This window comes from Corapipo altera, unplaced genomic scaffold (genome assembly GCF_003945725.1).
Source record: "Corapipo altera isolate COAL_440 unplaced genomic scaffold, ASM394572v1 98, whole genome shotgun sequence".
In the NCBI taxonomy this organism is placed as follows: Eukaryota; Metazoa; Chordata; class Aves; order Passeriformes; family Pipridae; genus Corapipo; species Corapipo altera.
The window spans coordinates 1,153,308-1,178,803 of NW_020884914.1; the positions used below are offsets into that span (position 1 = coordinate 1,153,308).

The following is a 25,496-nucleotide window of genomic DNA, read 5'->3' on the forward strand; positions in this document are numbered from 1 at the left end:
TTTTTTTGTTTTCTTTTTATTAACAGCATTTTCAATGCTTAAGGTCAATCATCAGCAAGTCTCACAGTTCAGAGATCAGAATACCTGGTACTCTTTCAAGGCACATGGACATGTGCATTTCTTCCTCATACATTCCCCCAGAGCAGCAGTAGCTTTTTTAACATTCACCAGCTAAAGATGTATTGAAAATGTACAATTTATTATAAGTCTTACAACACCTTGTTTTTTTCCCCATATATTTCATCACAGCAATATAAAATTCCAGGTCTTTAAATAGAGAGCATAATTTATTAGAGCTGCATCTCAAACTCTATACAGACACACTTTTCAACACTCTTCATTCTTATTATGATCTTGACAAAATTTCCCTCTGAGAGACTGGAAGAATGACCAAATGAAATTTTAATTATTTAGGCCCAAACTATTGCAAAGTGCCAACAAAACGAGCATAAAACCTTTAGCATCCAAATTTCTAAGAATGGTAGGGTTTGTAAGCTTAAATATTTAAACGTAAAGGGACTTTATTTCAAGTACTGTAAAAGAGAAACATTGCCACTTACTGGCAGTACCAATGTCCTTGCAATATTTGTAGGCATTTATGTACATCTTTCAAATGCTCTGTTAACCTTTATAGTATTTGTCAATAAAAAGCCCCATTAATATTTAAACTGTGTATGTCCAACTACCTACTTCAAGCAAGAATCAAAAAATAGCCTGTAAGAAACAGTTATTTATTACAGACTACACTGTTGGGACTGTACACATTGGAGATTTCAAAAAGCTCACATTTCTTATAGTAAAAAAAAAAAAACCAAAAGGCAAAAAAAGGTAAAAAAAGATAGAAATAAATCAGTCATGAATTGGCAAAAAGGCTGTGCATGGCCTGGGCAGGAGATGTGACCATCGTGGGCAAATGGGTATCACCAACACCACAGTACAGCTTTGGAAGGAACAGTGCAGCCAGCTGGAGCCACCTCAGGAATACCAGAGGTCTAAAAAGAGATCACACTGAAACTGAAATTTAAACACTGCTTTTGCAACAGGATCATCAGAACTTACCTGATCATTAACAACTAACCTTACCTGACATTGAGAATTTGTCTTCATTGGGCAAAAACTTAATCAGAGATAACAATCACTGGACAAGAACTGAAATCACAGCTGTGCAGATGACACTCTTCAGTCAGGCTGCTGAACTGGAAGTGACAATGACATAATTCACCAGCCCAGCTATGTCCCCTGAAACTTTGTTTCAAGCACCACTGATTTAGTAGAATCCCTATGTGCTGCTTCTGTATAATGGGTATTTCAAAAGGTAAGGAAAAATAATCCCAAAATGTAGAGACTGAGAGTGAAATCAAGTAGTCTATTACCATTGCTTTTACAAATCATTAATGAGGACAGCATGACCTGTTCCACTGAAAAAATAAAGCATTAATTGTCTTCAAGTACGGGAGATGCACTCACAGTTACAGCAGAGGCATTCATTTCATCACTTTACAACAAGGAAATCTATAGACTCCACAGAAAATTTACAACCAAAATGGAGCTAGTGTGACAAACGGTGCTCGTGTAGCAAAAACAAAAATGTCAAGTCTGCAAATTCAACAAAAAAAATGTATTTCAGTGGCTTTGCTCCCTCAGGCTCCAGTTTGACAGAGCACCACCTCATACAATCATTCCTTTCACCTCACGTCCGTCTTGTCTTCTGTTTTTTCGACTGTCTCTTGGCATCCTCTGAGCCACCAGTGTCAGAACCTGCCTGGCCAAGAGCACGGACTCCCTGCAGTCGAGTTGTCAGCTGGAGCAATAAGGGAATGAGCTGGGGGGAAAAAAAAGGGCAGCGAGTTGTGGTTACAGTGGTAGGTAAGGTCTGAACAATAATGTTCTCTAGAACATTTGTGCAGCGCCTCACAAACAGAATCTATTGCATAAATGGCACATCTACTAAGATATCAGAATAAGGCAGCAAATCTTGGAGGAATTAAAACCAAACTTCTGGAAATTCCTGATAATTCAAACCTGAAGTGATTGTCAGTCACCTTTTTTCCTGCAGTCACCTAGCCAAGAACAGTAGTTGAGTCCTGAGTCTAGAAATTACTGCTATTTTCAGAGGAGACAGTTCCAGTGGCACTGTAGAAAAACCTGGCAAATCTAATGTTGAGTGCTGTCTTACCCATGTTTGAGAGGAAATCAAACTGCACAGACACATCAGAATAGACTAGAAGAGCACAGCTTGTTAACAAAGAGGGGGGTATAGAGCAGGTATCTGTATTCCTCTTCAGAGCTTTGGACTAGGGAGGGTGTAAAGCTAAAGAGACCAGACTCGAGGACTTGCAAGACTTTTTCCAGTCTGATCATTCCTGAAGCCAATAAAATAATTATTATTTTTATTCCTATTATCATGGAGTCTGGTTATCTGAATTTGAATAATGTTGTATTTTTTCTCAGATCCACCAAATGAGAAGCCAAAATTCAGCCACAGTACCAGAACTCAGCTTCACACTAAGTTTTTTTAAAGGAAAGTAACTGTCCAAAACATAGCTATGTTGTGACTTTTCTTAAAATAAGTCACAAAAGGTGACTGTCACTGCTTCTCTTTTTGGATAAAAACCCAACAAACCCCCACTTAACAGAGTACAACATATTCACTCATAGGACAATAGTATTTGGATAAGAGCAAAAAAACCCATGCCCTACCTTATCATGGTTGTAACCAGCCAACAACAGGAGCAGTGTCAGTGGTAATGCAATATAAGATCCTTGGGCAATGTCTTGTTCAGGCAGCTTTCTCTGAAAACACAGCAGACCACAGATTTTATTTTGTTTTTAAACAGTCCACTGTGAAATCCCTCAGCTCTAAGCAACATCAGCAATAGGATCACGTGGCATGTCCAGCCCATCCCATCTGACTTGCTTCCAAGTGCTGCTCTAAGATTTACTTTACCTTCCCCTTCAAAGCAAGTCCTCTGGATGAGATTCACTCATGTATTACCTTCTGCCTGGGGTTTGCTGTTTTGTAAAGCTAATTCACTGATGGTCAGTCTCCACTTCACAGTCAGCCTGGTGTGCTTTGATTTACCTGTCACCTGCTGCCCAAACCTCTATGATCCCAAGGATACCACTACAGCAACCATACTAGCACAAAATCTTTCAGGCACATCTGCATCCTTCATTTCTAACTCCTGTTTCATGTTTCCCTCATGTTCCACTGGCATCTGAACATGCAGCGAAGAAGAAGAGAAACAGATCATTCAAGTGTTACAGAATGAACACCTCACTAAATTGACTGTCCTGTTCAGAACACACCTTCTCTCTCTTGAGGGACAAATTTCCTCTGATGCTGGTTTGAAATCCCTCTGTTTTACCCTCTACCTCAGCTCCAATAACTAAAGCTCTCTTTTTGGCCTTGTGACACTTCTTTCATGTACACAAAAGTCTTTAAAGGGATTCAGACAACAATCCTTATCTTTCTCCTTCACTCTCCAGTTACTGCCACCTTTCAGTGAGTGTCACAGCTACAATCCTTCCTGACCTCCTTACCTGCACCCCACAACATGTCAGGTTACCAGGTAACATCCCTGCCTGAGGCCTTAAATGTGGCCAAATCCAAATTCATTGTCACTTTTTAATGCCCCTCATAAACCCCTTTATATTTACACTTATAGAAAGTTTGGCCAAGAGCACAAAATATATGCAAGCTGTACCACCAGATATTGCTCCCAAGGTGAATACTGAAGTATTTTGTACTTACAGTGGGACTGAAAACCAGTGTAATGTGTTTGTGATATCCAATGGCAGTGAAAGAAACTTGAGGCAGGGTGTAGTCATACTGTGATTTAGACAATGTAGAATCCAGGAGCACCACGTAATTCTGTGGATAAAAAAAAATACACTCAGGTTGCAGCATCGGGAGCAGTCTGAGAAGAAAACCACACTTAAAGGCAAAAGTCAGTTAAACAGGATTCAAATCTTCCAAGACATGAGTTAGCCCAGCAAGAATACAGCCCTGCAGGCACACCAGAAATAACACTTCATGGTCCTTAGGGAAAAAACCCGAAATGAGCTAAGCTAATTTTTTAGGAGTGTTCTTACCTCTCCATCTCGGAGCAGTGGTGGGAAATGGAAAAACAAGGATAGGCCTAAGTTGACTGTATGAATTGGGTTGTCAAGGTTTTCACTTTTATAGAGCTTCACCTGTAAGTGAAAGAAGAAAGTACAAACCAGGTACTTCTGAGCCTGCACCACAATAGATAACTTAGACATCCCACATCTTTCAGGATAAAAGCACTTCAAAATTCATCACGTGTTTATATAAACAGAAAGTTGTCAAGTAGGACACCTGGAAGTGTTCTAATCTGGGATGTAAAAAGTCACAGAAACAGTCTTTTTATAGAACTTGAAATATTTAGGAACAACTGATGCCTGACATTTTCACATATCTAGTGTGATATGTAAAGTAGTCTGTGCTGTGGATCACAAAACCGCTCACTTGTGTCTGTCTCAGATCTCAGCACATAAAAATTTCTGCTTTGAAAGGCAGGGTGATGATATGGACCCACCAACAGCACTCGTGCATTTATGTGCAACACAAGATCCTACCTAATATTGAACAGGCACAGGCTTGGATAACTTACATATAATCAAATTCTGATATCGGTTCCTACTGCCTTAAGACTGAACTGCAAGGGTCTAAATTTCCCCAAAAATATGGGAAACGTGCTCAGGGGCTCTTCAGTAAGGTGATACATTTTCCCTTCACACCTGCTCTAAGCATTGGATCCTTTGGATGTCTCCCAAAAAACCCAACAGCTTAGCAATGAGATCTTGGCAGGTGAGATGCATAACAGACTAGTCTGAAAGAAATCCAGGCACTGCATTTATATTTGTAGATAACATTTCAAGGAGCTTTTAAATACGAGAAATGATACTATAACTCCTACCCCACTAACACCTCCTGCAGACACTTCCAGCATTTACACCCTAAGCCAAAAGGATTACAGGTGTTTAGCAATTTTTTTGGATCCCAGTAGAGTCTTCTGAATTTTGGAAATTTCAGCTTTATTACTGGCCTTATATTGTCTTTTATAACTGTACTTTTAAATTCACATGTCCTATGGTATTACTGCATTCATTTGGCATCTTCTTGCTATCAGACATCCAGGTCAAAAATTCCAGGTGTTTCAGGAATTAGTACAGTTCTCTGATAAAAAGGACTCATTTCACCCTTGGTGTTTTGATACCTGTACATACAGACCATCCCTCATCAGGGAAGCAGATCCCAAAATTTACGGCCAACCAAGTATTTCTTAAACATATTTCCATGAAAAATGGAAATATTAAAGCAAAGCTGTCAGGAACACTGCAATCTTAATTCTATCTGGAATTCAAATTCACCTTCATTAAAGTATTAGTTCTAATTTGAATTAAATGTGTTCTCTGGCCGCTGAACAATTTCCAGTGATCCTGCAAAACACCCAAAGTGAAAGCAGTAACAAATACACTTGGCAAAGATGAAAGGCTTGAACTTACACATAATGTGGAGAGATATTCAGAAGATGTAATTACATTTCCACTTAAATCAAACTGATTAATTTGCCGGAACGCTATGATATTTACATCATCAATGTCACTGTTCCCAACCTGCAATGTAAAAAACAGTCACGTTTTCACCAACAGAGGAACAGTTAACAGAGGACAGTAACACACCTGTCAACACAACACAAATATTGCTTATCATTTTAAATAAAAAGTGAATTTTGTTCTATAGGAACCACATGGAAATTTGAAGGCTTTCCAATTTCAAGTATTTGTCCTCCAGAGTGCACAGCTTCCAATTGCAGACATTATCAGCACAAGGCTCATGGCATCAAGCTAAACTAAAAACGGAAGTATCAAAGGCACACACTATTCTGGAAGAGGCTGAGGTACACACAGAGCTGCCTGATCTCAGAACACTGGTCTCAGTATTTTGCATCTGTGCTGAGAGATGCATATTACTGTGCTAGGATGTTTATTCACTTGATTAATGAGGAATATGCTCATATCATAATATAACCTACTTTAAAAAATACATAACTTTATATTCTTCAGAAGTGTTTAAAACACAAAACATTTGTGTTTCTAAACCTTAACTCTGATCAGATCAGAGTAAGGAAAGACATTTACTCAAACAATAACTATAGTAACAGACAGGTTATGGTTAGGTCAAGGGCCACAGTCTGGTGCCACTGAGGCTGTACATTTTTCCTGCAGTTGTCTCAAAAACTTCCCTCTCCAGGAGACAATGGCAGGCTCGCCAGGGTAGGATTAGCAAAGGCTACTGCGAATAGCTGTCACTTGAACCTTCATCTTCTGGAATGTGGGTATCCATTCTCTTCCCCTTCCCAACCAGCAAGAAGACACTAAGGACTTGAAAGATTTTTGCCCTTCTGTTTTGCTGCAAAGGAGGGCTCTCTGACCAGGCAGGTGTCTGAGCTCAAATAATGACCATCTCCCACTGAAAAGCTCTGGACAACTAACAAGGCTAATTAACCTTTGTTGGATGTCAAGAGAGAAATGCAAGGCAGCTAATCTGGATCTGTAAGGATGGAGGAATATTTAACAAGATTCCATCAGTTTTCAATTCAAAGGTATTATTAATTTTATAAAGACTTGCTAGTCTGAATGACAGTTTCACCCACACCAAGACTGCAGGATTTGGATCAAATAAAATGTAAAAATGTATCAATCTGTAACTAAATACAAAGATAGGATAATATGGCAATTTATGACATCTTCAAGTCAACTACTGCTTTGTTCCACGTCATTAAGAAATGTTGAAAGGTATTCTATATATATATTCTCTTGTTTCTGGATGTATAGTTTTTATGATTGTGAAAGAATCCTTTTCACCTGTTTACTGTTTGGGCTTTATCTCACTTTTTATTTTGAGCTATGGTGCTGAAACACAATATGGGGCCCATATTTAGGGAGCTAACTTGATGAAAGGCACTTGTCTAAACAGAATGCATTCACTACATTGCTGATGACAGAACAGGCATAATGCCTAGACAGATGCATTTCATATTTAAGTGATACTACAAAAAAAAAAATTACCTCAATGGCCCGATGCTGTGGTAAAGCTCTTTCAATGTGATCGTTGCCTTCAGCTTTGAGTTGGACATGATACACACAACCAGGCTAAAAGCAACATTCAGATGATAAATCCCAACACTGAATAATACATACTTTAATTTTAGACAGCAGTAACAGAATTTTCTAACATTCCATTTAAGATACGCAACCCCAGAAGATTTAACTCTATGCAGTTAAAAGTTTTCTTAATCCCAAATAGAAAATTTAACTCAATAGCACTATTAGGGGTGTTTACTGTCAGCAAATAAGAAAGGGCTATCACAGGACTTGCACTGGTTTGTTACATCGCAGTATTAAAAGAAATCAGCTTCTGTGAAGTTTTCTAGTTAGAAAGAAAACACACAACAGGATTAAACATTTGCTTCCTGCTTCAGCAAATTGCTTATTCCATACATAATGGTCCTGTAAATTCAGCTTCCATATTTCCTGCAGAACAGCTTCCTTCACATACATGCTGTGCAATCAACACCATACACACACCCAACACCCTGCTAAAAATAGGCTGGCAGCATTTTCACAAGGGAAACTAAATGCTTCCCCAAATTCTTCTGCCTAATAAAATTCCCTGCTCTATCACCTGAACACCTGTCAGACACACTGAGTACTGACCAGGGGCTCGGATCATGTCCTATGAGCTGCTCAGTGTCTGTGGGAGGCCACCACAGTTTGCTGCCATTATGTTCCACAGACTCATATGAGTTTTTCCCCCTTTTACTAGACTGAATGTTCTCTACGTGACACTGTTTCCTCACACACAAAGACTCAATGGAATCTGAGCTAGTAAATGTGATGGGAAAACAGAAATCAGTAACTAATTAACAGAACACATTTTATCAAGTAAAGGACAGAGAGTGTTCTAATCCTTACCCGAAGGCCACGTAGCCTGAATTTGCCCTCTTCATCTGTTATCGTGTCTTCTCCATAGATGCTACAATCCTTCTGCCCCACAGCTTCCACTGAGACTCCCTGCTCAGGCTCTCCATTTAAAGAAGAAACTGTGCCATAACAGCTACAGGTATAAACAGAACCAGTTGCTACAGATGTGCAGATGATGTTTTAATGCACATTTTAAAGACATTTTATAGTTATAACTGATGGGAAAAGTGCTTAATGTATTTAGCATAGCACAGAGAGGAAAAGGGGAATTCATAATGTGTATGTAAAACAGTTTAAATCATTAGCATTCACTGCAGTTTAGAGCACAACTTTAGGAATCCAAGTTCCCTAACCTCCATGAACAGCAACTCTTTCTTACCCATGAGGGCAAGGAAAGGGAGGATCTGGAAGTCAGATATTCGAATTGGTCTACCATACCTAGAATAGTCCTCTCCCCTCCCACTGGATGCAGCACAAGCCACTGACACAGTGCTTTCATAGCAATATTTCTCTCTGTAGCCCTGCCAGCTGGGCTTAGCTATATAGCCACATCCATGAAAAAAGGCTAATAAAAGTACTTATCCACAGCATAATAAAGTAAAATTGTGCCTTTGAAAGTCTCCTCCAAACCTGCAGAACAGAGGTGTGCTACAAAAAACCCACACATTTGGCATAATCCCTCCTGATACAGCCCGTAGCATTTTGCATGGCATTCCAGCTCTACTGACCTGTAAGCTGTTCTGTACCCAGTTATCCGAATTTTAAGATTTTGTCCTTCCTGCACTTCAATCATTTGTGATGATGGTTCAAAGCGAAATTCTTTCATCATGGGTTTAAAATAATACTGCCCTGGGCTCTGCAAAGAGGCACAAAACAAGCTGTTTACTCACAGTGATGCAAAATTTCACCAACTGCAAACAAATAGGCTTTGCAAGAGCTCCCTGAGGAGCTGAAGTTCTCTGTTCCAATCACAGGTTAAACTGGTCGGAAAATGTGAGCACTGAAAAGCAGGGAGCACATTGGACAATAAACCAATGGAACTCCACCAGGTGACAAAGTCTGAAGAGAGAAAGGAAACTACAGCCCTAAAACCTTATCACAAGGCCTCAAGGACAGGAAAGTGACCACTAAAGAAGGATGTCTGCAAGGAAACTGTTCAGGCATGTCTACACACATATACAGATCAATAATCTAATTAGATTTCCTTGCTCTAAAGACTCTCAAATGATCATCAACAAATTGGTTTGCTTCATGTTTACAGACTGCAAATTAGTAACTGAGATCAATCAACATCATCTGCTACCTGTCGGGGAGAAATCTCTTGCCATGTAAGATTTCACATCTTTCACTTGCTAAGAGTTCAAGTGCTGTCCACTCTCAGGGAACTACATCTCCACTGTGAGCTCAAAGGAGACCTGCCACTCAGGAGAGTTGACAGCATCTGTATTTGGGAGGGAAAAGTAGCACAGCATCACATGTGCAGCCACATCCAGAAGAATCAATTCCAACTTACCAGATTGGAAAAAGTCAGCATGCCATTATCCTGGGTAAGGAGGTTGGACCGAAATACCCCTCCACTGAGAGACAAGAGAACTCCAGCAAGAGCCTGGTCATCCTCTGATTTGATCTGGTTTTGCAAAATCAGTAATGGTAAGTGTAAGTGAGGGTTGCTTTATGAGGAAGGGTTCAATTCAGAAGCTCCTTGCAGCATGCACAGATGGGCTGGCTCTGAGCACTCAGCTGTAGGCAGAACTAACATCTGCAGTGCATCCCCTCTGGCCAGACCACAGGACTGCAGAACCTTCTGCTCTCAACACCTGGGCACTCCGTGTGCCACCACAGCAGTCATTCTCTGTCACTTCAGGCCAGGGGGCCAGAACAAAGTATCCCAAAGACTGGAACCAGGCAGTAGTTGGACCAGACTGCACATGAAAATATCACCTTGAGGGATAAAAGTCATTAAAAGAAGGTGGTCCAACTCTACAAAAGCAAATAAAGCCAGTCTTTTGGACTGCAGGCTCTAACTTTCATTCTGTAAGCCTTGAAAATTATTTTCCACATGTCAAGTCGTAGTCTACAACTGAGCTCATCCACTGAGACTTGTTTCCCCATGACAAAAATTATTATCCAAATAAAAATAAGTTATCCCCAAATCCCACACCCCTTTGTCTTTTGCTGGAAGACATGGGTTAACTTTCTTGCCTGTCCAGCCCTAACTGCACACACTATTCATTCAGAACCCAAAGTGTTTAGCACATTACCTCAAAGGTCACCCCAGCAAGAGCAAAAGCTTTGAAGTCTCCAACTGTTCCTTCTACTGCAGTCAAAACAAAACCTTCCTTCTGAGCAGTAACTGTATATTCCAAGTCACTGTGGAGTGGCCCAACACTTCATATAAAGGGAAAGCAGAACTTGTTTTAAAAAAAACACTTGCATATCACATACATGTTGTCAAGTTATCACTGTGTTTTAACTAAAGAATCCAAAAGATCAAAAGAATTCTGTTATTTACCTGTAGGCACCTTTTTCATCGGTGAAAACTGTGATGAGTGGGGAAGTTGCCCCCTTTTCACTAATGACAATCTCAACACCTTCCAACTCAGGATGAATTCGACCTTCCAGAAATAAGCCTGCTTTTCCATGAATCTCTATCAGCTTTCCAGGACAACTCTCTGGGTCATTGCAAAGGGGATTTAAGACAAACAAGAAAGTCAAAAACACACACTGGCTTACAGCAGGAGTTTAACTACTTCCAAAGTGATCAGTGGATGTCCTTTTACCTTAGGATAAGAGAGCAACCCACACAATTTTACGGCCTCTCAACAGATCTTAAAACATCTAAACATTGCCAAAATCAGTAACAAAATAGTTTCAAAGCTATAAGCACACCTCCAAAATAAACCTTCTGGATTTCCTAAGTGGTTGGAGGATTCATTAAGTTACATATACTGCAGCCACATGCAGATGATGGCAATATTTCCTTCTAGCCAAGGTTACACTGAACTTTGACCACATTCTTTGACTTAAAATTTAGGTCAGCATGTGTCATGTTTAATGACATTAATTAAAATTTCATTTCCCCCCCCTACAATGTATTTAGAATGTGCAAACAAAGAGTCACATAGAAAGAGGCATAGAACATTTCCTAGTGATCTCAAGCAAAGTGTGTCCACATAGGAATCTGAGGGCAAGGTGGACACTGACTTAACAAGTAGCATCAATCAACTGATGATAACCCTGAAAATTCTGAAGTTTACTTTTTTGGTAAATACTTTTACTGGCTAAAAAAATGCAACAGAAACCTGAATTCGGTAACAAACTCAAAATATAAACACTGTTTTACACAACTATTTTTCTAGATTACAGTAATATGAACAATTCTTCAAATCTGGTGTAATATCCAAAAACCTAACCCTTCCTCTTGTGCCAGGTGGTTTTTCAGCACTTGGAAGCATATCCTGCTGATAAAAACCATACTTGTATCCTCTATCAAATATCAAATTCCAGAATGAAACTGGCCCAAATAAATAGCTGCAACTGAAACTTTTCTAACATTACCTTTGAAGAATTATTCATATGTTTATCTATAAGGATACATTTCTGCCTTAAAAATCTACTCCTTTCAAACTACAAATTATTTATATTTACCTCCACTAACAAATGCTTCCACATAAGGTGGGTAAAAAAGCAGCTCTTTTGATGATGGTGTCACAGTAATTTTCTCTCCAGACCTGTAAAACACAAATAAGATATAATTAGAAGAAAACCAAATTAGTAGCCCTCATGTGTAACAGAGTATGGCACATTGACCCAAGAATCCATCTAAATACTCCAAGAAAAAAGTATCAACAACAGGCTAAGCAAACTCCTTGCTATGCAGTACTAATTTCCATTTAGCTGACAGTCAGCAAGAAGCACAGCTACCTATAGAGTAGCTCTTTCCTATATGGAATTATATCACTGTTCTGTTTAGTAAAAACACCAGACAATAGCACAAAAAATACAGCTTGTCCATCGGGGCTTGGTATTACCTTGCCCAGTACGAAAACTCATATAAGAAGGGTCCTTGGAGCTCCTCCACCATTTCTTGCACTGGGGGCTTTGTTCCTTCCTCCTCTTGCCCCTTCTTTTCTCTCTCCTGTCGGCGGCTCTCAATCTCTGCCAGCTGCTGCTCCCGCCGTAATTCCTGTATGGATTTCAGGGGCCCTAAAACTAAGGCAGGTTCACTGTCAATGGATGACCTGAAAATATGGAGGAGAAAACAAAATCATCTCCTTCCATATGGAGGGATAACAGCTTGTTGTATCAGTCAATTACTGCCTTTATACCACAGCAGAAGAGTCCCAGGATATTTTTTAAACCCATTCTTTTTTTATTGTGCTGTTTATTCCAAGCATAAGTAAAACCTTTAACCTTTATATCAATCTTACTACAAGAAACAGTCATTCATAGGGGCTACAGGTAACCTACCTGGCCTACTTACAGCCCTCACAAATCCTGCACCAGCACACTATAACCATTCTGCTGTCTCAGTGTTTCCTTTCCAGCTGCTGAGGTTGCCCAGCAGTTGCAGTGATAGGTTCATTAAACACAGAGAACTCAAGGCAACACTCTGCAGGTAATGTTCTCTGAAATGAGGTTTTCTACACTCAAAAAAGTTTGAGAACCCATAGTCTAGAACAAGTAGCCATCAGTAGAGCATTAATAAAACACTCATCATTATCAGACACTTCCAGGTAGATTTGGCACCTCATATAATTAAAGCTGTTAGCAAATCAGTGCTCCCTAGTGAGCTGTCTGTTCAGCTAAGCACAAATTGGTGCATTAGTGTGTAATCACTCTGCATGGTTTTCCTTTTATAACCCTCTTCACACCAGCAACAATGCTCTAAAGCAGCAGATTTTCATTCTGAGGAAACAAAAAAGGAAAAAAATAGATACCAGAGCTAAAAAGCTCAGACCTAAGCTAAAACAATACCCTCTGAATTCTGAAATGTCACTTCATTAAAGTGTATAAAAACTCAGAAAATCATTCCTTTTTACCATGACATACAAGTAGAGAGGGGGGCTATATTGGAATGAAGAGACAATGTTCAAATTGAGGGCTGGAAATTATTTAACTATCTCAAAAGAACTCAAAGCACATCACATAAAAACCACTTGCAGTCTAGACTTGGACAACATCCCCTTAGGAAGCAGACACTGCAGTATTAAAACTGGAGTAAAGCTTTATGAGAGCCATGTCTTTTTCTTCCACTTTTTATAGGCCCAAGATTTCTTTGCTCTTACTTAATGGTAATAGTCACATCCATCAGTTTATCAGTTACAATCGTGCCAAGGACATGGTGTCGAACCGCAGTGAGCGTCAGTATGCTGGGAGAGGACCTGTAAATCAAAGGAACAAAGAGGTGAATTCAAGGTCCCCCTCCTAAATAACCAAATCTTACTTAGCAGAGCTTGTGCTCCCACCCCCAGGACTGAAATGCTTTATGAAAGACAATATAGAAATCACACAGCAAAGTGCAGTGCTGAGATGATCACATGTGGGAAAGGGAGCGTTTTCCAGCTCTAAACCCCAAACCCTGCATGACACTGGCCAAACTAATTCCTTCCTTTGTGCCTCCTGCTTCCTCTCAAGCCAAAGCTGATTTGATTGATTTCATATGTGCAACCCCTTTACACAGAAGGACACTCAGAAGTTTGTCATATTAGACACAGATCAACAAGATGCCTCAAGTCTAATGGTGCTCTGCTGCCAAGAGAGGGTTTCTGCTTCTATCCATTCAATCACCTTGTGCCAGCTCTCATGTTTAGTATATCTCTCTTTTAAGTACTTTAATTCACTAACACAACAGAAGATAATCAGACTTTAATGCTGAATTTGTTTTCTGCCACATTCATGAATGAAAAGTGGCCTGAGAGCAGAAATCCTCTTTGTTCCTTGTAAGCAAAGCGCCGTTAAGCACATCACCAGACCACATTCTATAAATAACTAATAAAACTTGGTTGAATTAGGAAGATCACCACTCTTTACTTGTGATTAGAGTGAATATTTCTTCAGCTTGCAAAAAATGGGGTGAGTAGAATTAAATCACCAGAGATTTGGCACTAGTGATGTGCAGTGGTGGTCTAGGCCTCTTATTAAACTTACTGTCCTATCTTTTGCATTTCAGCTCTCAGAAGTGATCAACTGTTTTCACTGAAATAACTCTTCTTTGTTACAAAGAAAACCCAACACTAGACAGAAGGCCGACAAAAATATTCATTTAAAGAGAGAAAAGCATCTTTAAAGCCTATCATTAGTTGATCTTGGGGGTTTTTTAAGATAGAAAGGGCAAATTGATTTTGGGTTTTTTTTTAAAATAGAAAGGGCAAGAGAACACATTTGATACAACTTGCTAAAGCTTCCCCCTATTGGACAGTCCTAGCAACACATCCTGAACTGCTGAAAGCAAGCAGCTGCAGCAGAAGGCAGCTTTATGAAAAAGCATGCTGAGAGGCATAAGATCATAAACAGATTACACTCTTACGTGTCATAAGTGTAATACTCGTGTTCAAACTGGTGGCAGGAACGTGGGGTCACTTCATAAACACCTGTAAACATTAAAGCAAAGAATGATCTGCTGAAAAAATTCAAGCTTACTATGTTGGCTGAATTCTCAAGATCAAATGAGATCAGAGGTACAGAAACAACTATAAAATTCGACTGTGTGAGTATTGCCTTTCACACAGACACTTTCTAACGTGACTGGCAAATAGAACCCATACAAATGAGATAATTTTGAGATGATCTTCATTCATCATAGATTAAGGTCCATCACCAAGAAAAAAACAGTAATATTTTACTTCTGGGATCTCGATTTAGGTGAAGGACTAAATAGCAGGAGAAATGGAGAATTCTAAAAACTTAGAACAGGCTTTTTATATACAAATATAAATAAGACAATGCCTTTCAGAAACCTCAGAAACCACAACAGAATTTTTTTTTTTTTTAATTCCCAGCAGTATTAGTTGACTAGTTCTTTTTCATTTTTTAAACTAACATTTTAGAGCTGTTACCTGGCTTTGAAAGACAGAATCTATTCACTCCTTTGGACAGGTTATAAACACCAACGTTCTCTGGTCCATTTCCATCCTGATAAAATTCCTGTGAAGCCATAACACAATTCATTATTAGTAACTACCAAACAAAGAAATGAAAACAGTATTCGCCTAAAGATACACTAATGCATCTCTTTTATAGCACCTAATATTACAAGACCATTTTACCAAATCTAAGAGATAAATTTTAAAGCACTCTGAATGTCAATGCTGCTGTGCTGTATGATCCTCTAGAGGCATGAGAAAGCCTTGATTCCAAGCATAATCCAAACCACCTGTACAAGGCCATTAAAAAAATAAAAGGATGTTTGTTTCCTACATACCAGTGTGATTGCATGAGAAAGAGAACACCTCAGCATATATCCAGTCTGCCTGAATTCTACTCCTGACACATCTTCCTCCATGACTTCCAGTTCCAAAGACTTATTCTTCCAGCACCAGTCTTCATGTACAATGCTCACTAGAATACATGCCACACAAAGCATTTTAGTAATGTAAAACTCTGTAAGTAAGGGCAAGTTTTGTGGTATTAAAAGCTTGTACCACTCTAACTTCCCTGACAATAGTCTTTAAAGCCAGATATACAATGACATTGCAATAACAGACCTGGCTCACAGCACTGCAGTGTCACCAGGAATGCTGCACATTTCCTATCAGAAAAGCTATACTATAAAAAGGAATAATGAAGCCTGGTCACCCTGGAAGGCTCCTCAATGTGCAATACTGTTGTGACAGCCAAAGAAACCTAGAGGACATCACAACCTAACCCAATTTAACCCAGTGGAAAGATATTCTGTTTCCTGTATAGAGAGCAATCTTTATATATTTCTATGCCTTTCCCTGGAAAACAGCTTTCATGGGCCAAAGTAAGCTGGCCAAAAGACATACTGCTACTAGGAGCAGTGCTCTGGAAGCAGCAGAACTAGGGTGTGCCCCTGTTCTCAGGCTTGGGACAAGCCAGCTCATGATAAAGCCCATCTTCCTCACACCAGCCATGCAGACCAAAAAACCCTGGGGAGCAGTCACCTTTAAGCTGACACAGGGTTTTAAACATACAAGACTAAGAAAACCTGATGCACTGTTGTATAGCATTTTTCCAAATTCTCTCAAGTTTCACAGCTAGTTCAATGCTGGGCATAGTGCAAAATTGATAATAACAGAAGTGTTCAGATTAAGTCAGAAATTTAGCTATTAAGGTACCATTCTAAGCAGTTCCCCATGATCCTACCTTTGTATTTGCCTGGGAGCACATTCTCAAAGGTGAAGGACACTGAGTCCCTGCTCCCTGAGAGCTGCAGGGTGCGTTTCTCCCCTTGCCGGCTCACGGACTGTAATGTCACCATCAGGTCACCACACAAGTCTGTGCAGGGAAGAGCAGAACATGAGGATGTTTCCAATTAAAACTCTACTCTTATTTCTTAGGTACATGTTTACCAGTGGTTTTATGCATCCTGCACAACTTTTCAGACTGTTAATCATATTCTTTTATCTAATAGCAAGTAAAAACCTGAGGCCAACATTAAATCTCCTCGCTCTGCAAAGACTACAGGGCCCAGTAAACACCTGAGAGACAGAACATGAAGTGCAGAAAGGATTTAGAGAGGAAAAAGGAAGGTAAAAATGACAAAAGTCAGGCTCCAATCATCATCTGTTGAAATCAGAGGGTAATCAAAGAAAATAGCAGGAGAGAGGAACCTCAGACTAAAATAAAGACAAAAAGTTTATGAAAGAGAACAAAGACTGAAAGCTTCTCTGAGCACCTTGAGCATCTATTCTGGAGTTTTTACATGCACTGCTTTTTTTTAAAAGATCTTTTTCACCTCCAGTACTTCTCTGACTGATGTACAGTACCCCTAGTGTCAGTCAGGAGCATTTCCTTCCAAAATCTACCCATCTTCTGCAGAAGGAAAACAGGTTAGAATTCCTTCCTGAGAAAGGAATATTTGCTTATCCCTAGCAAGTACTAAAAACAGGTACATGACTTTACTCCAGATTTTATTAAGACACCTTACTAGGCCATAACACTGATCAAAAAAAAGAGCTGCTTTATCTACGAGTTGGAAGTTAAAATTACTCACCTGCTGGTGGGGCTAACCAAGCAAGTGTCTTGATCTGACCTGTACCCATTCACATGTGCTGTGCTAAAGTTCTCCATTCCCACTGACACTTCACTTTCAAAATGGGCTTACCTAAACAAGAGATCTTCCCTGAGACAGATGCCAAAAACTGAGAGAAGGTCACATCCATTACTGGTCTGTCTGTAACAGTAACAGGGAACATTTTGGGTTTCAAAGCCAATCCTGCTCTGGTCTCAGCCTCTGGAATAATCACCTGTAGAGTATATGACAACAAAACATCACAAGCTTTCAGATACTAGTCCAAATACACCCACTCTGCTGTCCTCAATCCATTTATCAGAAATTGGAAAATGGAAATTTACTGTAAACTCCAGGCAAAGCAAAGCCAGCCTCTCAAACATGCTTTTCAAAAGTCTGAGTGACTTCCACTCCAGTCCTGCAGCTTCTACATGAGGCTATGTCTCTGTCTGTGAGGACAGTTAGAGGCCTTATAACCACCCACTTGCTCATCTTTCAGCCTGAGCTATCTGCCACAGTGCAAAATCCATGCTACAGGTTCTGCTGTGACCTGTCATCCCAGGAATCATTCAGGCACCTGAGAAAGGGACACATCACAGATCTGACTCAGGAGACAATAAGAAGTGATCTAAGGGACATCACAACTAAGAGGAGAGAGAAAAAAGAACTTACAACCCAAATGGCCTGATCTCCTTTTAAAAAGTGTAAAGGACAAGGAGCATGAGAATCTCAGCTTGTTAAGGAAATCAAAAAAGCAAATAACTGTCACTGTTCAAACAGTGCAAACAGGAGAAAAGGACTAGAAAAATCTAAATTCAGCTTTTCGAATTTTAAAAATTAAATGTTTAAAATCTTTTAAAACACCACGATAGTCTCACAATGAAGAAATGAAAGCTCATTCTTACCTGAACGTTGTATGTACCCGATTTTGCCTTAAAACAAAATGCTCCATGAGGGTCAGTTTCTGTTGTAACTAGTGCTGTTTTGTCTTTGTCTTCAGGTATCATGGTTACCTTGTATTTACTAATCTGCTTGACTGTGTCAGGGAAACGAGTTACTGAGATTCGGCCACACACACTGAATCTGTCAAATAAATACCAGTCATCAGAACCAATATTTGACAAAAATCCTAAAAAAATACTTGTTTTAAAACTTCCTTAAAAAGTGAACCTCACTATGTTAGGGTAATAACACTCGAATTAGAATGGATTTCTCCTGAAACAGTGTTCCTATCAGAGATGCTACAAGCAAACACAGTGGAGCAAGTGCACTCCCTCACAATTAACACATCTTTTATTTTAGGAAGTCACTAGGATGTTATGTTACATTTTTGCAACTTGCTTCACTCTTCCTCGCCACCAACCCAAACCCTTCAAGCACCTTAACTATTACTGAGCAAAACACTGGGGACAAAGCATTACCCTGCACTCATGCTGTTCTATCTACCTTGAATTTCTTGAGCAGTGTTTCATTCCTGACAACAGTACATGAGCCTGGGCATGGCATGGGAAAGGACCAGCCATATTTCAAGGCCTTGTCCACACATTTTCAGCACACCACCAGTACTTACCCTGTTGCAATGATGTTTGCCAGCTGAGGTGTATTTGGGGCGATCTTCACAGTAACAGTATCAAAAAACAGGTGTTCTTTCTTGGCATGAATTGTGTAAGTGCCTGTTGTTATGTTCTCAAGGCGGAAAGAGCCATCAGCTTTTGTTTTCACTGCAAGAAATAACAGGAAGAGTTAAAAAGCAGAGCACATGTTGACTGTCTATCCTTATGTATCAACAGATCCAGAGGGCATGCACTGCTTTAGACTATTTTAAATTTATATTGCACAACAAGGAAATGACATTATGCTTTTTTACTAGATCAACCTTCGTTTCTGTATTTCGTAGTACAATTTGGCATATGGCTGAAAGAAATTAAGATATTTTCAACAGCACAACAAATGAACACCTAACTCTCACCTAAACCAGAAAATGCAAATCAACTGCAAGAAAACCACTTTAGTATTTAAAATACATTGCAACAAAAGTAGTGTATTATCCTGAAGGCTTAATTCCATATCATACACTAGTCCTGTACTTGAGCTTAATAAAAGCTTCACTGTAGCAACAAAGATCAAAAGCACTGCATACCTTTAATCTGATTGTTCAGAGTCACAGTGGCATCAGCAACTCCTTCTCCTTCAGGACCATTCAACACCCTGCCTGTGACAGAGAAACCCATCACATGGAAAACAGGCTGAAATGGGAAACAGTTAACATTAGTCTTTACTCAGGATATGCAAACACACTTACAGCAATCAACACCAACTGTTATCTCCCCATACACACATAAAGGAAATTTATTTCTAGCTCTAGGAAAAGAATGTACCAGAATAATCAGAATGAAAGCACATATTGATCTCCACGTATCCTGTTCCCCTAAGTACAAAACACACATTCTCAATTTATCTGCCTCAGTAGAGTTCAGAAGGGCCCAATAACAGATCATAATGCCATTACACGAGGCACTCTGCAAACCATAAAAACCCACAGGCCCTTCTCCAGAGATGTGACAATCTGAATGAGAAAATTTAAGCAACCTCAAAGATTACTGCCTGTTTGCAACATGGACATGAAAGGGAGCATAGTAGACAGCTTTCTCCTATTTTCTTTCTTCCTAGTAAAAAGAACCCAAGTATAGAAACACAGCATAATACTGGGTATTGTCTTGTACCTGCTGTGCAAGGGGGGTATGTATAAACAAGCATCTTCAACTTCTTACAAAGAAGTTTTTCTACAATACACCTGCTTTCTGCTAAAATCAGTGATTCTTTTACAGGAATGAGTGGCACAAAAAGATTATTTCCTCTGCAGGCCTTACCTCAATCTGTAAACTGTCATGTTCTACAAGGAAGTCCAATCTAGACGGGGCAACATCAAAGGTGATTCTCTCTCCCCTGTAGAATGGTATCTGAAAGAAGACACATTGCTTTGACCCCTAAGAAGTTGTGATGACAGAATGATTTTCCTTTACCATTTTCTATGCCCTCATTACCATCAGACGCCTCTATGAAGGGTCCAGTGAGCTGCAAAAGTCCTAGAAAAAATAACTCAGAGGGATGGAGACACAAATATCCGTAATATTTCAAGACTGATGGAAACCATGAGATTATCAGAAGAGATGGAAAAGTAACCCTCTACTCAGAGGGCTGGATGTGCAAGAGCTTACAGACAGGAGACTATATGATTGCTACAAGGATTAAAGGAATGAGAGAATCTTGGATCCCATTTCTAGAGCTAAAGACTGAGAATGCAGGACCATCACTCTAGACAGTGCACAGAGAACCACGCTCCCACACCACCCAGACACAAGAAAGGAAATGGAAAAATAAGAAAATAAAGAGCATAAAGGAGAGGAGGTGGTAGTAGCACGTTTTAGTTTAGAAAATGAAAGTTAACAACCCACTGAATAGACAACCAATTAATTTCTAGTTACTTACCACAGTGTACTTCCCACTTGGCAGAGAAAGAAAGCTGAAAGATCCATCTTCTTTAGATACAACATTGCACAAATAGGATAAAGACTCATCTCTTGACTGGAATCCATCCACGGGAGAAATATTGCAGCCCACAACATCCTGTGGTAATAAATGCAATGCAATCCTTTTTCTCAAGTCAAAACAGAGAAGACAATTTGGGGGGCATGTAGGAGGGTTAAAAATACTAAACTGTGAATGATGGCAAGTATAAAACCAATTTAGAAGCAAAGTTTGATAACATGACTTAAAATTCATGTACAAGTAGAAGAGGCAAAACCAGCCAATCCTGAACTTCGTGGTAACAAGAACAGAAAACTGGGAAATTCAACAGTCCCAGAGTTCACTGCAAGACTTAACTGACTTCAGTTCTGTGGACAAGGTAACATTACAAAACAGAGCTCCACAGAACAAATCACACTACATGACAAATGTTTCACACTCATTTCATAAGACACTCATAAGGTGGCAATAGAAGCCATTGAACTTTGTCTTCCCATCAAGAGGACAAAGAGCAATTAAGACCTCATGCTGAAGACAATTTACAGCTACTGTACAGTGAATTTCAGGATTTGTCTGGCAACACCTTGTGCCTTGTGCAGGATGCTGGTCTTCTACCACGGAAAAGTATCATTCTCATGAGGGAACATGTTTACTAACCAATATTTAATGTGCAAAAAGGTGCAAAAAAGGTGTAATATTGGAAAAATAATATCTTAAAACTGTAACCCTGAACCTTGCTGATCCACAAGGAATATACATATCGATAACATGCTGTGAGCCATACTATATTTTGCACTTGTTGCCTGCTTCAGTTCAGGTCTTAGTATTCTATGCCCCTGAACAGCCTGATTGTTGAGGAATCTGGTGGTGTGAAAACAATAATAAAGAGGTCAAAAGAGTCGACATTAAAAGAATCTTCTAATTTCTTGTGTCCAAAAAAAACATGTAGACCTCAAGCCTCAATTTTGCCAACATTTAAAAGATGATTATTGTGTTACACATCTGAGTAGTTCCATGGAGGTCAGAAGAAACTTGGTATGTATACAAATATTGTATTAAAAGGGCCTTGTTGGGGAAAATAATAAAAAAAAAATGCAAAAAAACCCCAAACACAAAAATACAGCTTGAGGGGCTGTACAGTTTATGTTTTCTATAAGCCAAGCTCAGTGAAGGACAGAGATGAGTATCAGGGCAATATGAATCTAGAAGCTATTTAGCTGCTTCTTATCTGTGTCCATATTAAAAGGTACTGATAGACCATTACCTCCTTAGTGACCGAAGAAGAGAAAAGCAGAAACATGACCCCTTTCATGGGTTCTCCATCGCTCCTCACAGCCCCAGACACGTTGTAGCCTGCGACAATCAGGGGGCTGGCAGCATAAGCATTGGAACTCGTCACCCTGACCACTGTCTTTGCCTGAAAAACAGAAACATACAGACATTAGATCTCACAGCACCTAAATAACAGCCAGACCCTGTGTATTCAACAATAGAAACAGAGCCCAGGGCAGCAGTACTCAAAGAGTGTCCACAGGCTACTCAAAACATAAAGACAGTAAAGCAAAGACACTTTGCAAAATGGTCTGATTCAGGAAATGGTCAGGATCTCAGAGCTCCTCAGGAAGTAAGTAGTCTGAGAGGAAAGGATTAGAGCATCTGCTAAAACATTCAAGCTCTTGCAAAACGTACAGGATCAGAAGACAGAAAGCAAGAACTCATTTCCCAGTCCTACCCTGGTTGGCTTCACTACCTCCAACCTGGGTCTGCACAGGGTAGTTTCCTGACTACCCAAATTAAATGTCTGAAAACTCCATTGACCTTGTCCACCCACAAAAACCCTTCCTCACACTAATTGATCAGGACAAGCAGATCCACCCTCCCTAAACAGGCAAACCAGAACTTCTGTAGGCTCTAACCTCTTTCAACATCCAGGTGGGATGCGATGCAAAGATTTCATATTCGCCAGGAAGCACTTTAAAGAAAGCAAACCTGCAAGGCAAGAAAGGGGTTATGCCTCTTCAGAAACAGTCACAAATGTTTGTTTATAGAAAAAGAATTTTGACACATATTAGAAAAAGTATTTCAGAACTATTACAATCCCAGTTATTGTAGCAGAATTGAAAGAATCTTGGGTAAATGAACAGATTAATTAAGTATGCACCACCCACACTCACTTTCCTCCAGGTTGTGTAATAGTTGCTTGTATGTTTATGTCACTGCCAGCATTTCTCAGTGCAACCTGAACTCCAGCAGGACCTAATGTCTGACCCTTGCTGAGAACCTGTCAAAATAAAAAGAAATCAGAGTATAAATGGAAAAAAATACCTTGTAGAGCTGAAGCAGAATGCTTTTTACGAAAGCTGAATTAGCGCAAGATGGAATAAATAAAGATAACGGAGTCTAACCTTTCCATTCACAGAAAACCCTGTGAACACGAAGTTAATATCACCTCCCTTTGTGCAAATGTCATTAATGCCATCCACATGGATGTCTACACTGGTTGGTTCTGGAACAGAAGAACGATGAAACAGCATGGTAGTTAGTGAGAAAGCAATCATGAAGAAATTCTGCTTTAGCTTTACAAAACTGTCACAGAAACGTATCAGTCCAAGCATGCAAGTGTTGCCCTGGGAGTCTTGGTCCAGCAAAGTTTAAACATCTCCAAATCCTGAGGCTGAAAATCCTCTTTCCCCCCTCCCGCTGCAGCCATTTCTGTCAAAAACACACATTCCTTCAAATCAGTTCAAGGGTTACTTTGTCAGTGTCAACCATACAGCTCTATTTCCCCCGGTACAGTAAGTGCATTTCAGTTATTAAAACCACACAGTATGGCTCATCTGTTTTGAAAAGTGCTTGATTTTAACTGCCAACTGCAAGTTAGAGATAAGTCCCACATTGCAGATACACTGTCCTATTGTAAGAAGACAAATAAGCACTTACCGAAACTCCACCCTAGGGGAGGCTCAATTTTAAGAATGAAATCCCCCTAAAAAACAAAAAGCAATAACTGTCTTCATTGATCTAAATTCAATTTAGCTAAATTATAAAAAAAAAAAGTCATAACACAAGCATCACGCTGCAGAGAGGAACACGAAACTCAAGTGTACCATTCTCCTTCCCTCTTACTTCAGATACTCTGTTCAAAGAAGCAGCAAAATCTACCCAGACAGGCTGGGATATTGGGCTCACATCCAGCCAGCTAAGAACAAAAATTAAGTATCACTGTGTTTATACCACTTAAAGAACAAACCTGGTTCACAATCAAGCAGCTCAGTGCTAGAAAGTCTTCAAATCTACCTCTACCTGCCCCGACAGATGGGTTCTAAATTAGCCTTTAGTATTTCCACTAGGAGATCCAACTCAACCACTCTGCACAAACATGAGACAACAAAACTTCAATCCTATTAAAAGCTCTGCTCCAAAAGGGTATTAATCTGCACAGGGATCCTCTTTATAGTGGCCACCAAACGTGTTCTGCCACATATATTCTGAAGTTCAGAATGGAAAGGTTCAAAGGCCTAAGAATGAAACCACTGAGATCAGAAAGCATCTTACATTCTTAGATTGGAAAGGGAAGGAATTATTTGGAGGTTGAGCTAGATGATCCCTCAAGATCCCTTCCAAACCAAACCATTCTATGATTCTACTTCTGATCCCTGAGTTAACCAGCTCTTTAAAAGAGCAAACCACTTTGACTGTCTGAGGGCAGCTTGTAACTAATTCGAATGTAACCATCTTTCCAGTCTAATAGACATCAGACTTCTGATACATTCTGAGCTTCCTGTAGCATTATTTCCTTAAGATATTTTTAATATCTGCAGTTAGTCATTCAAGTTATTTTCAATTCAGTCGTATCAAAACACCTTCTCATACACATCTCTTTCCATTTCTATAGGCAGCAAACAGAAAGCTTTAGCTGTACTCTGTAGCAACCTGTACTTTCTGTGCAGTATTTGTACAGCTGCAGCACACAGCTGTTGGCAGTAACTACGGCTCCCAGTGCTGCAGTCATTCCAATAAACAGCACAAATGCAACACCACAGCTACAGCTACCAGGCTTTTCTCAGCATCATTAGCACTGAGAAATAAAGTAGTTGCCTTACAGAAAGAAACAGCTGAAAGTTTGGTCCAAACCACACTAAATCACGTCCTGATTCGAAGGTTTCACGGGAAGGGTGTTGTTCTGAGGTTTATCCTGGCGGTAGATGGGGAGGCGGGGGCAGCACAGAGGGGACAGCGCAGGTGGTGCAGTGTCTTACCTTGTCATAGAGGGGAATCATGAAATACCCGTTGTTCGGAGCACAGTCTGTCTGGTATTTCAGAGTACCGTGTTTTGTATATAACTTAATCTAAAAGAAGCAAACACAACAAGGGTGCTTTAAAACAACGCTAGGAAGGCTGGAGCCAGGCACTGTCTAACCATGTGCTCTCACAGCGCAGCACCCGCCGTGCCCGGGGCAGCAGGACGAGGTTCACGGCGAGCAGCTGCACTGCGTGAGGCACAGCCCGGGCCCGAGGGAAGGAGACCCGCAGTCCCACCGGCCCCAGGCCGCAGCACCGGCACCCTGCCCGCGGCCCGGGCGGGAGCGCTCAGGGGGGACCCGGGGGCAGCCGGGGCCGGCGGCGCCCACCTCGATCAGCGAGTAGTTGATCTCCACGTCGGACTTGACGAAGCCGCCGCAGCCCACGACGATGTCCTCGGAGCCCCGCGCCAGGGCGCAGCACAGCGCGCAGAGCAGCGCGGCCGCGGCCCGGCCCC

The 25,496-nt window shown here is 40.3% G+C and overlaps 1 protein-coding gene across 1 annotated transcript; it reads right to left on the reverse strand.

Moving 5' to 3' along the window:
• On the reverse strand, window positions 1–25,494 carry LOC113952617 (nodal modulator 1; the record flags this gene model as incomplete). The annotated part of the gene is made up of 31 exons (XM_027654883.1): window positions 1–1,822; window positions 2,701–2,793; window positions 3,755–3,874; window positions 4,096–4,197; window positions 5,533–5,643; window positions 7,099–7,182; window positions 8,005–8,146; window positions 8,742–8,869; window positions 9,527–9,640; window positions 10,275–10,401; window positions 10,526–10,685; window positions 11,662–11,744; window positions 12,045–12,254; window positions 13,302–13,397; window positions 14,543–14,606; window positions 15,072–15,159; window positions 15,437–15,573; window positions 16,342–16,473; window positions 17,303–17,444; window positions 18,115–18,292; window positions 18,780–18,930; window positions 19,350–19,455; window positions 20,080–20,169; window positions 20,699–20,836; window positions 22,002–22,154; window positions 22,654–22,726; window positions 22,912–23,018; window positions 23,143–23,243; window positions 23,678–23,723; window positions 24,997–25,086; window positions 25,369–25,494. Coding segments are annotated over 31 exons (3,624 nt in total), but the record flags the coding sequence as incomplete, so codon positions are not given.
• Between the last annotated feature and the right edge of the window lie 2 nt (window positions 25,495–25,496).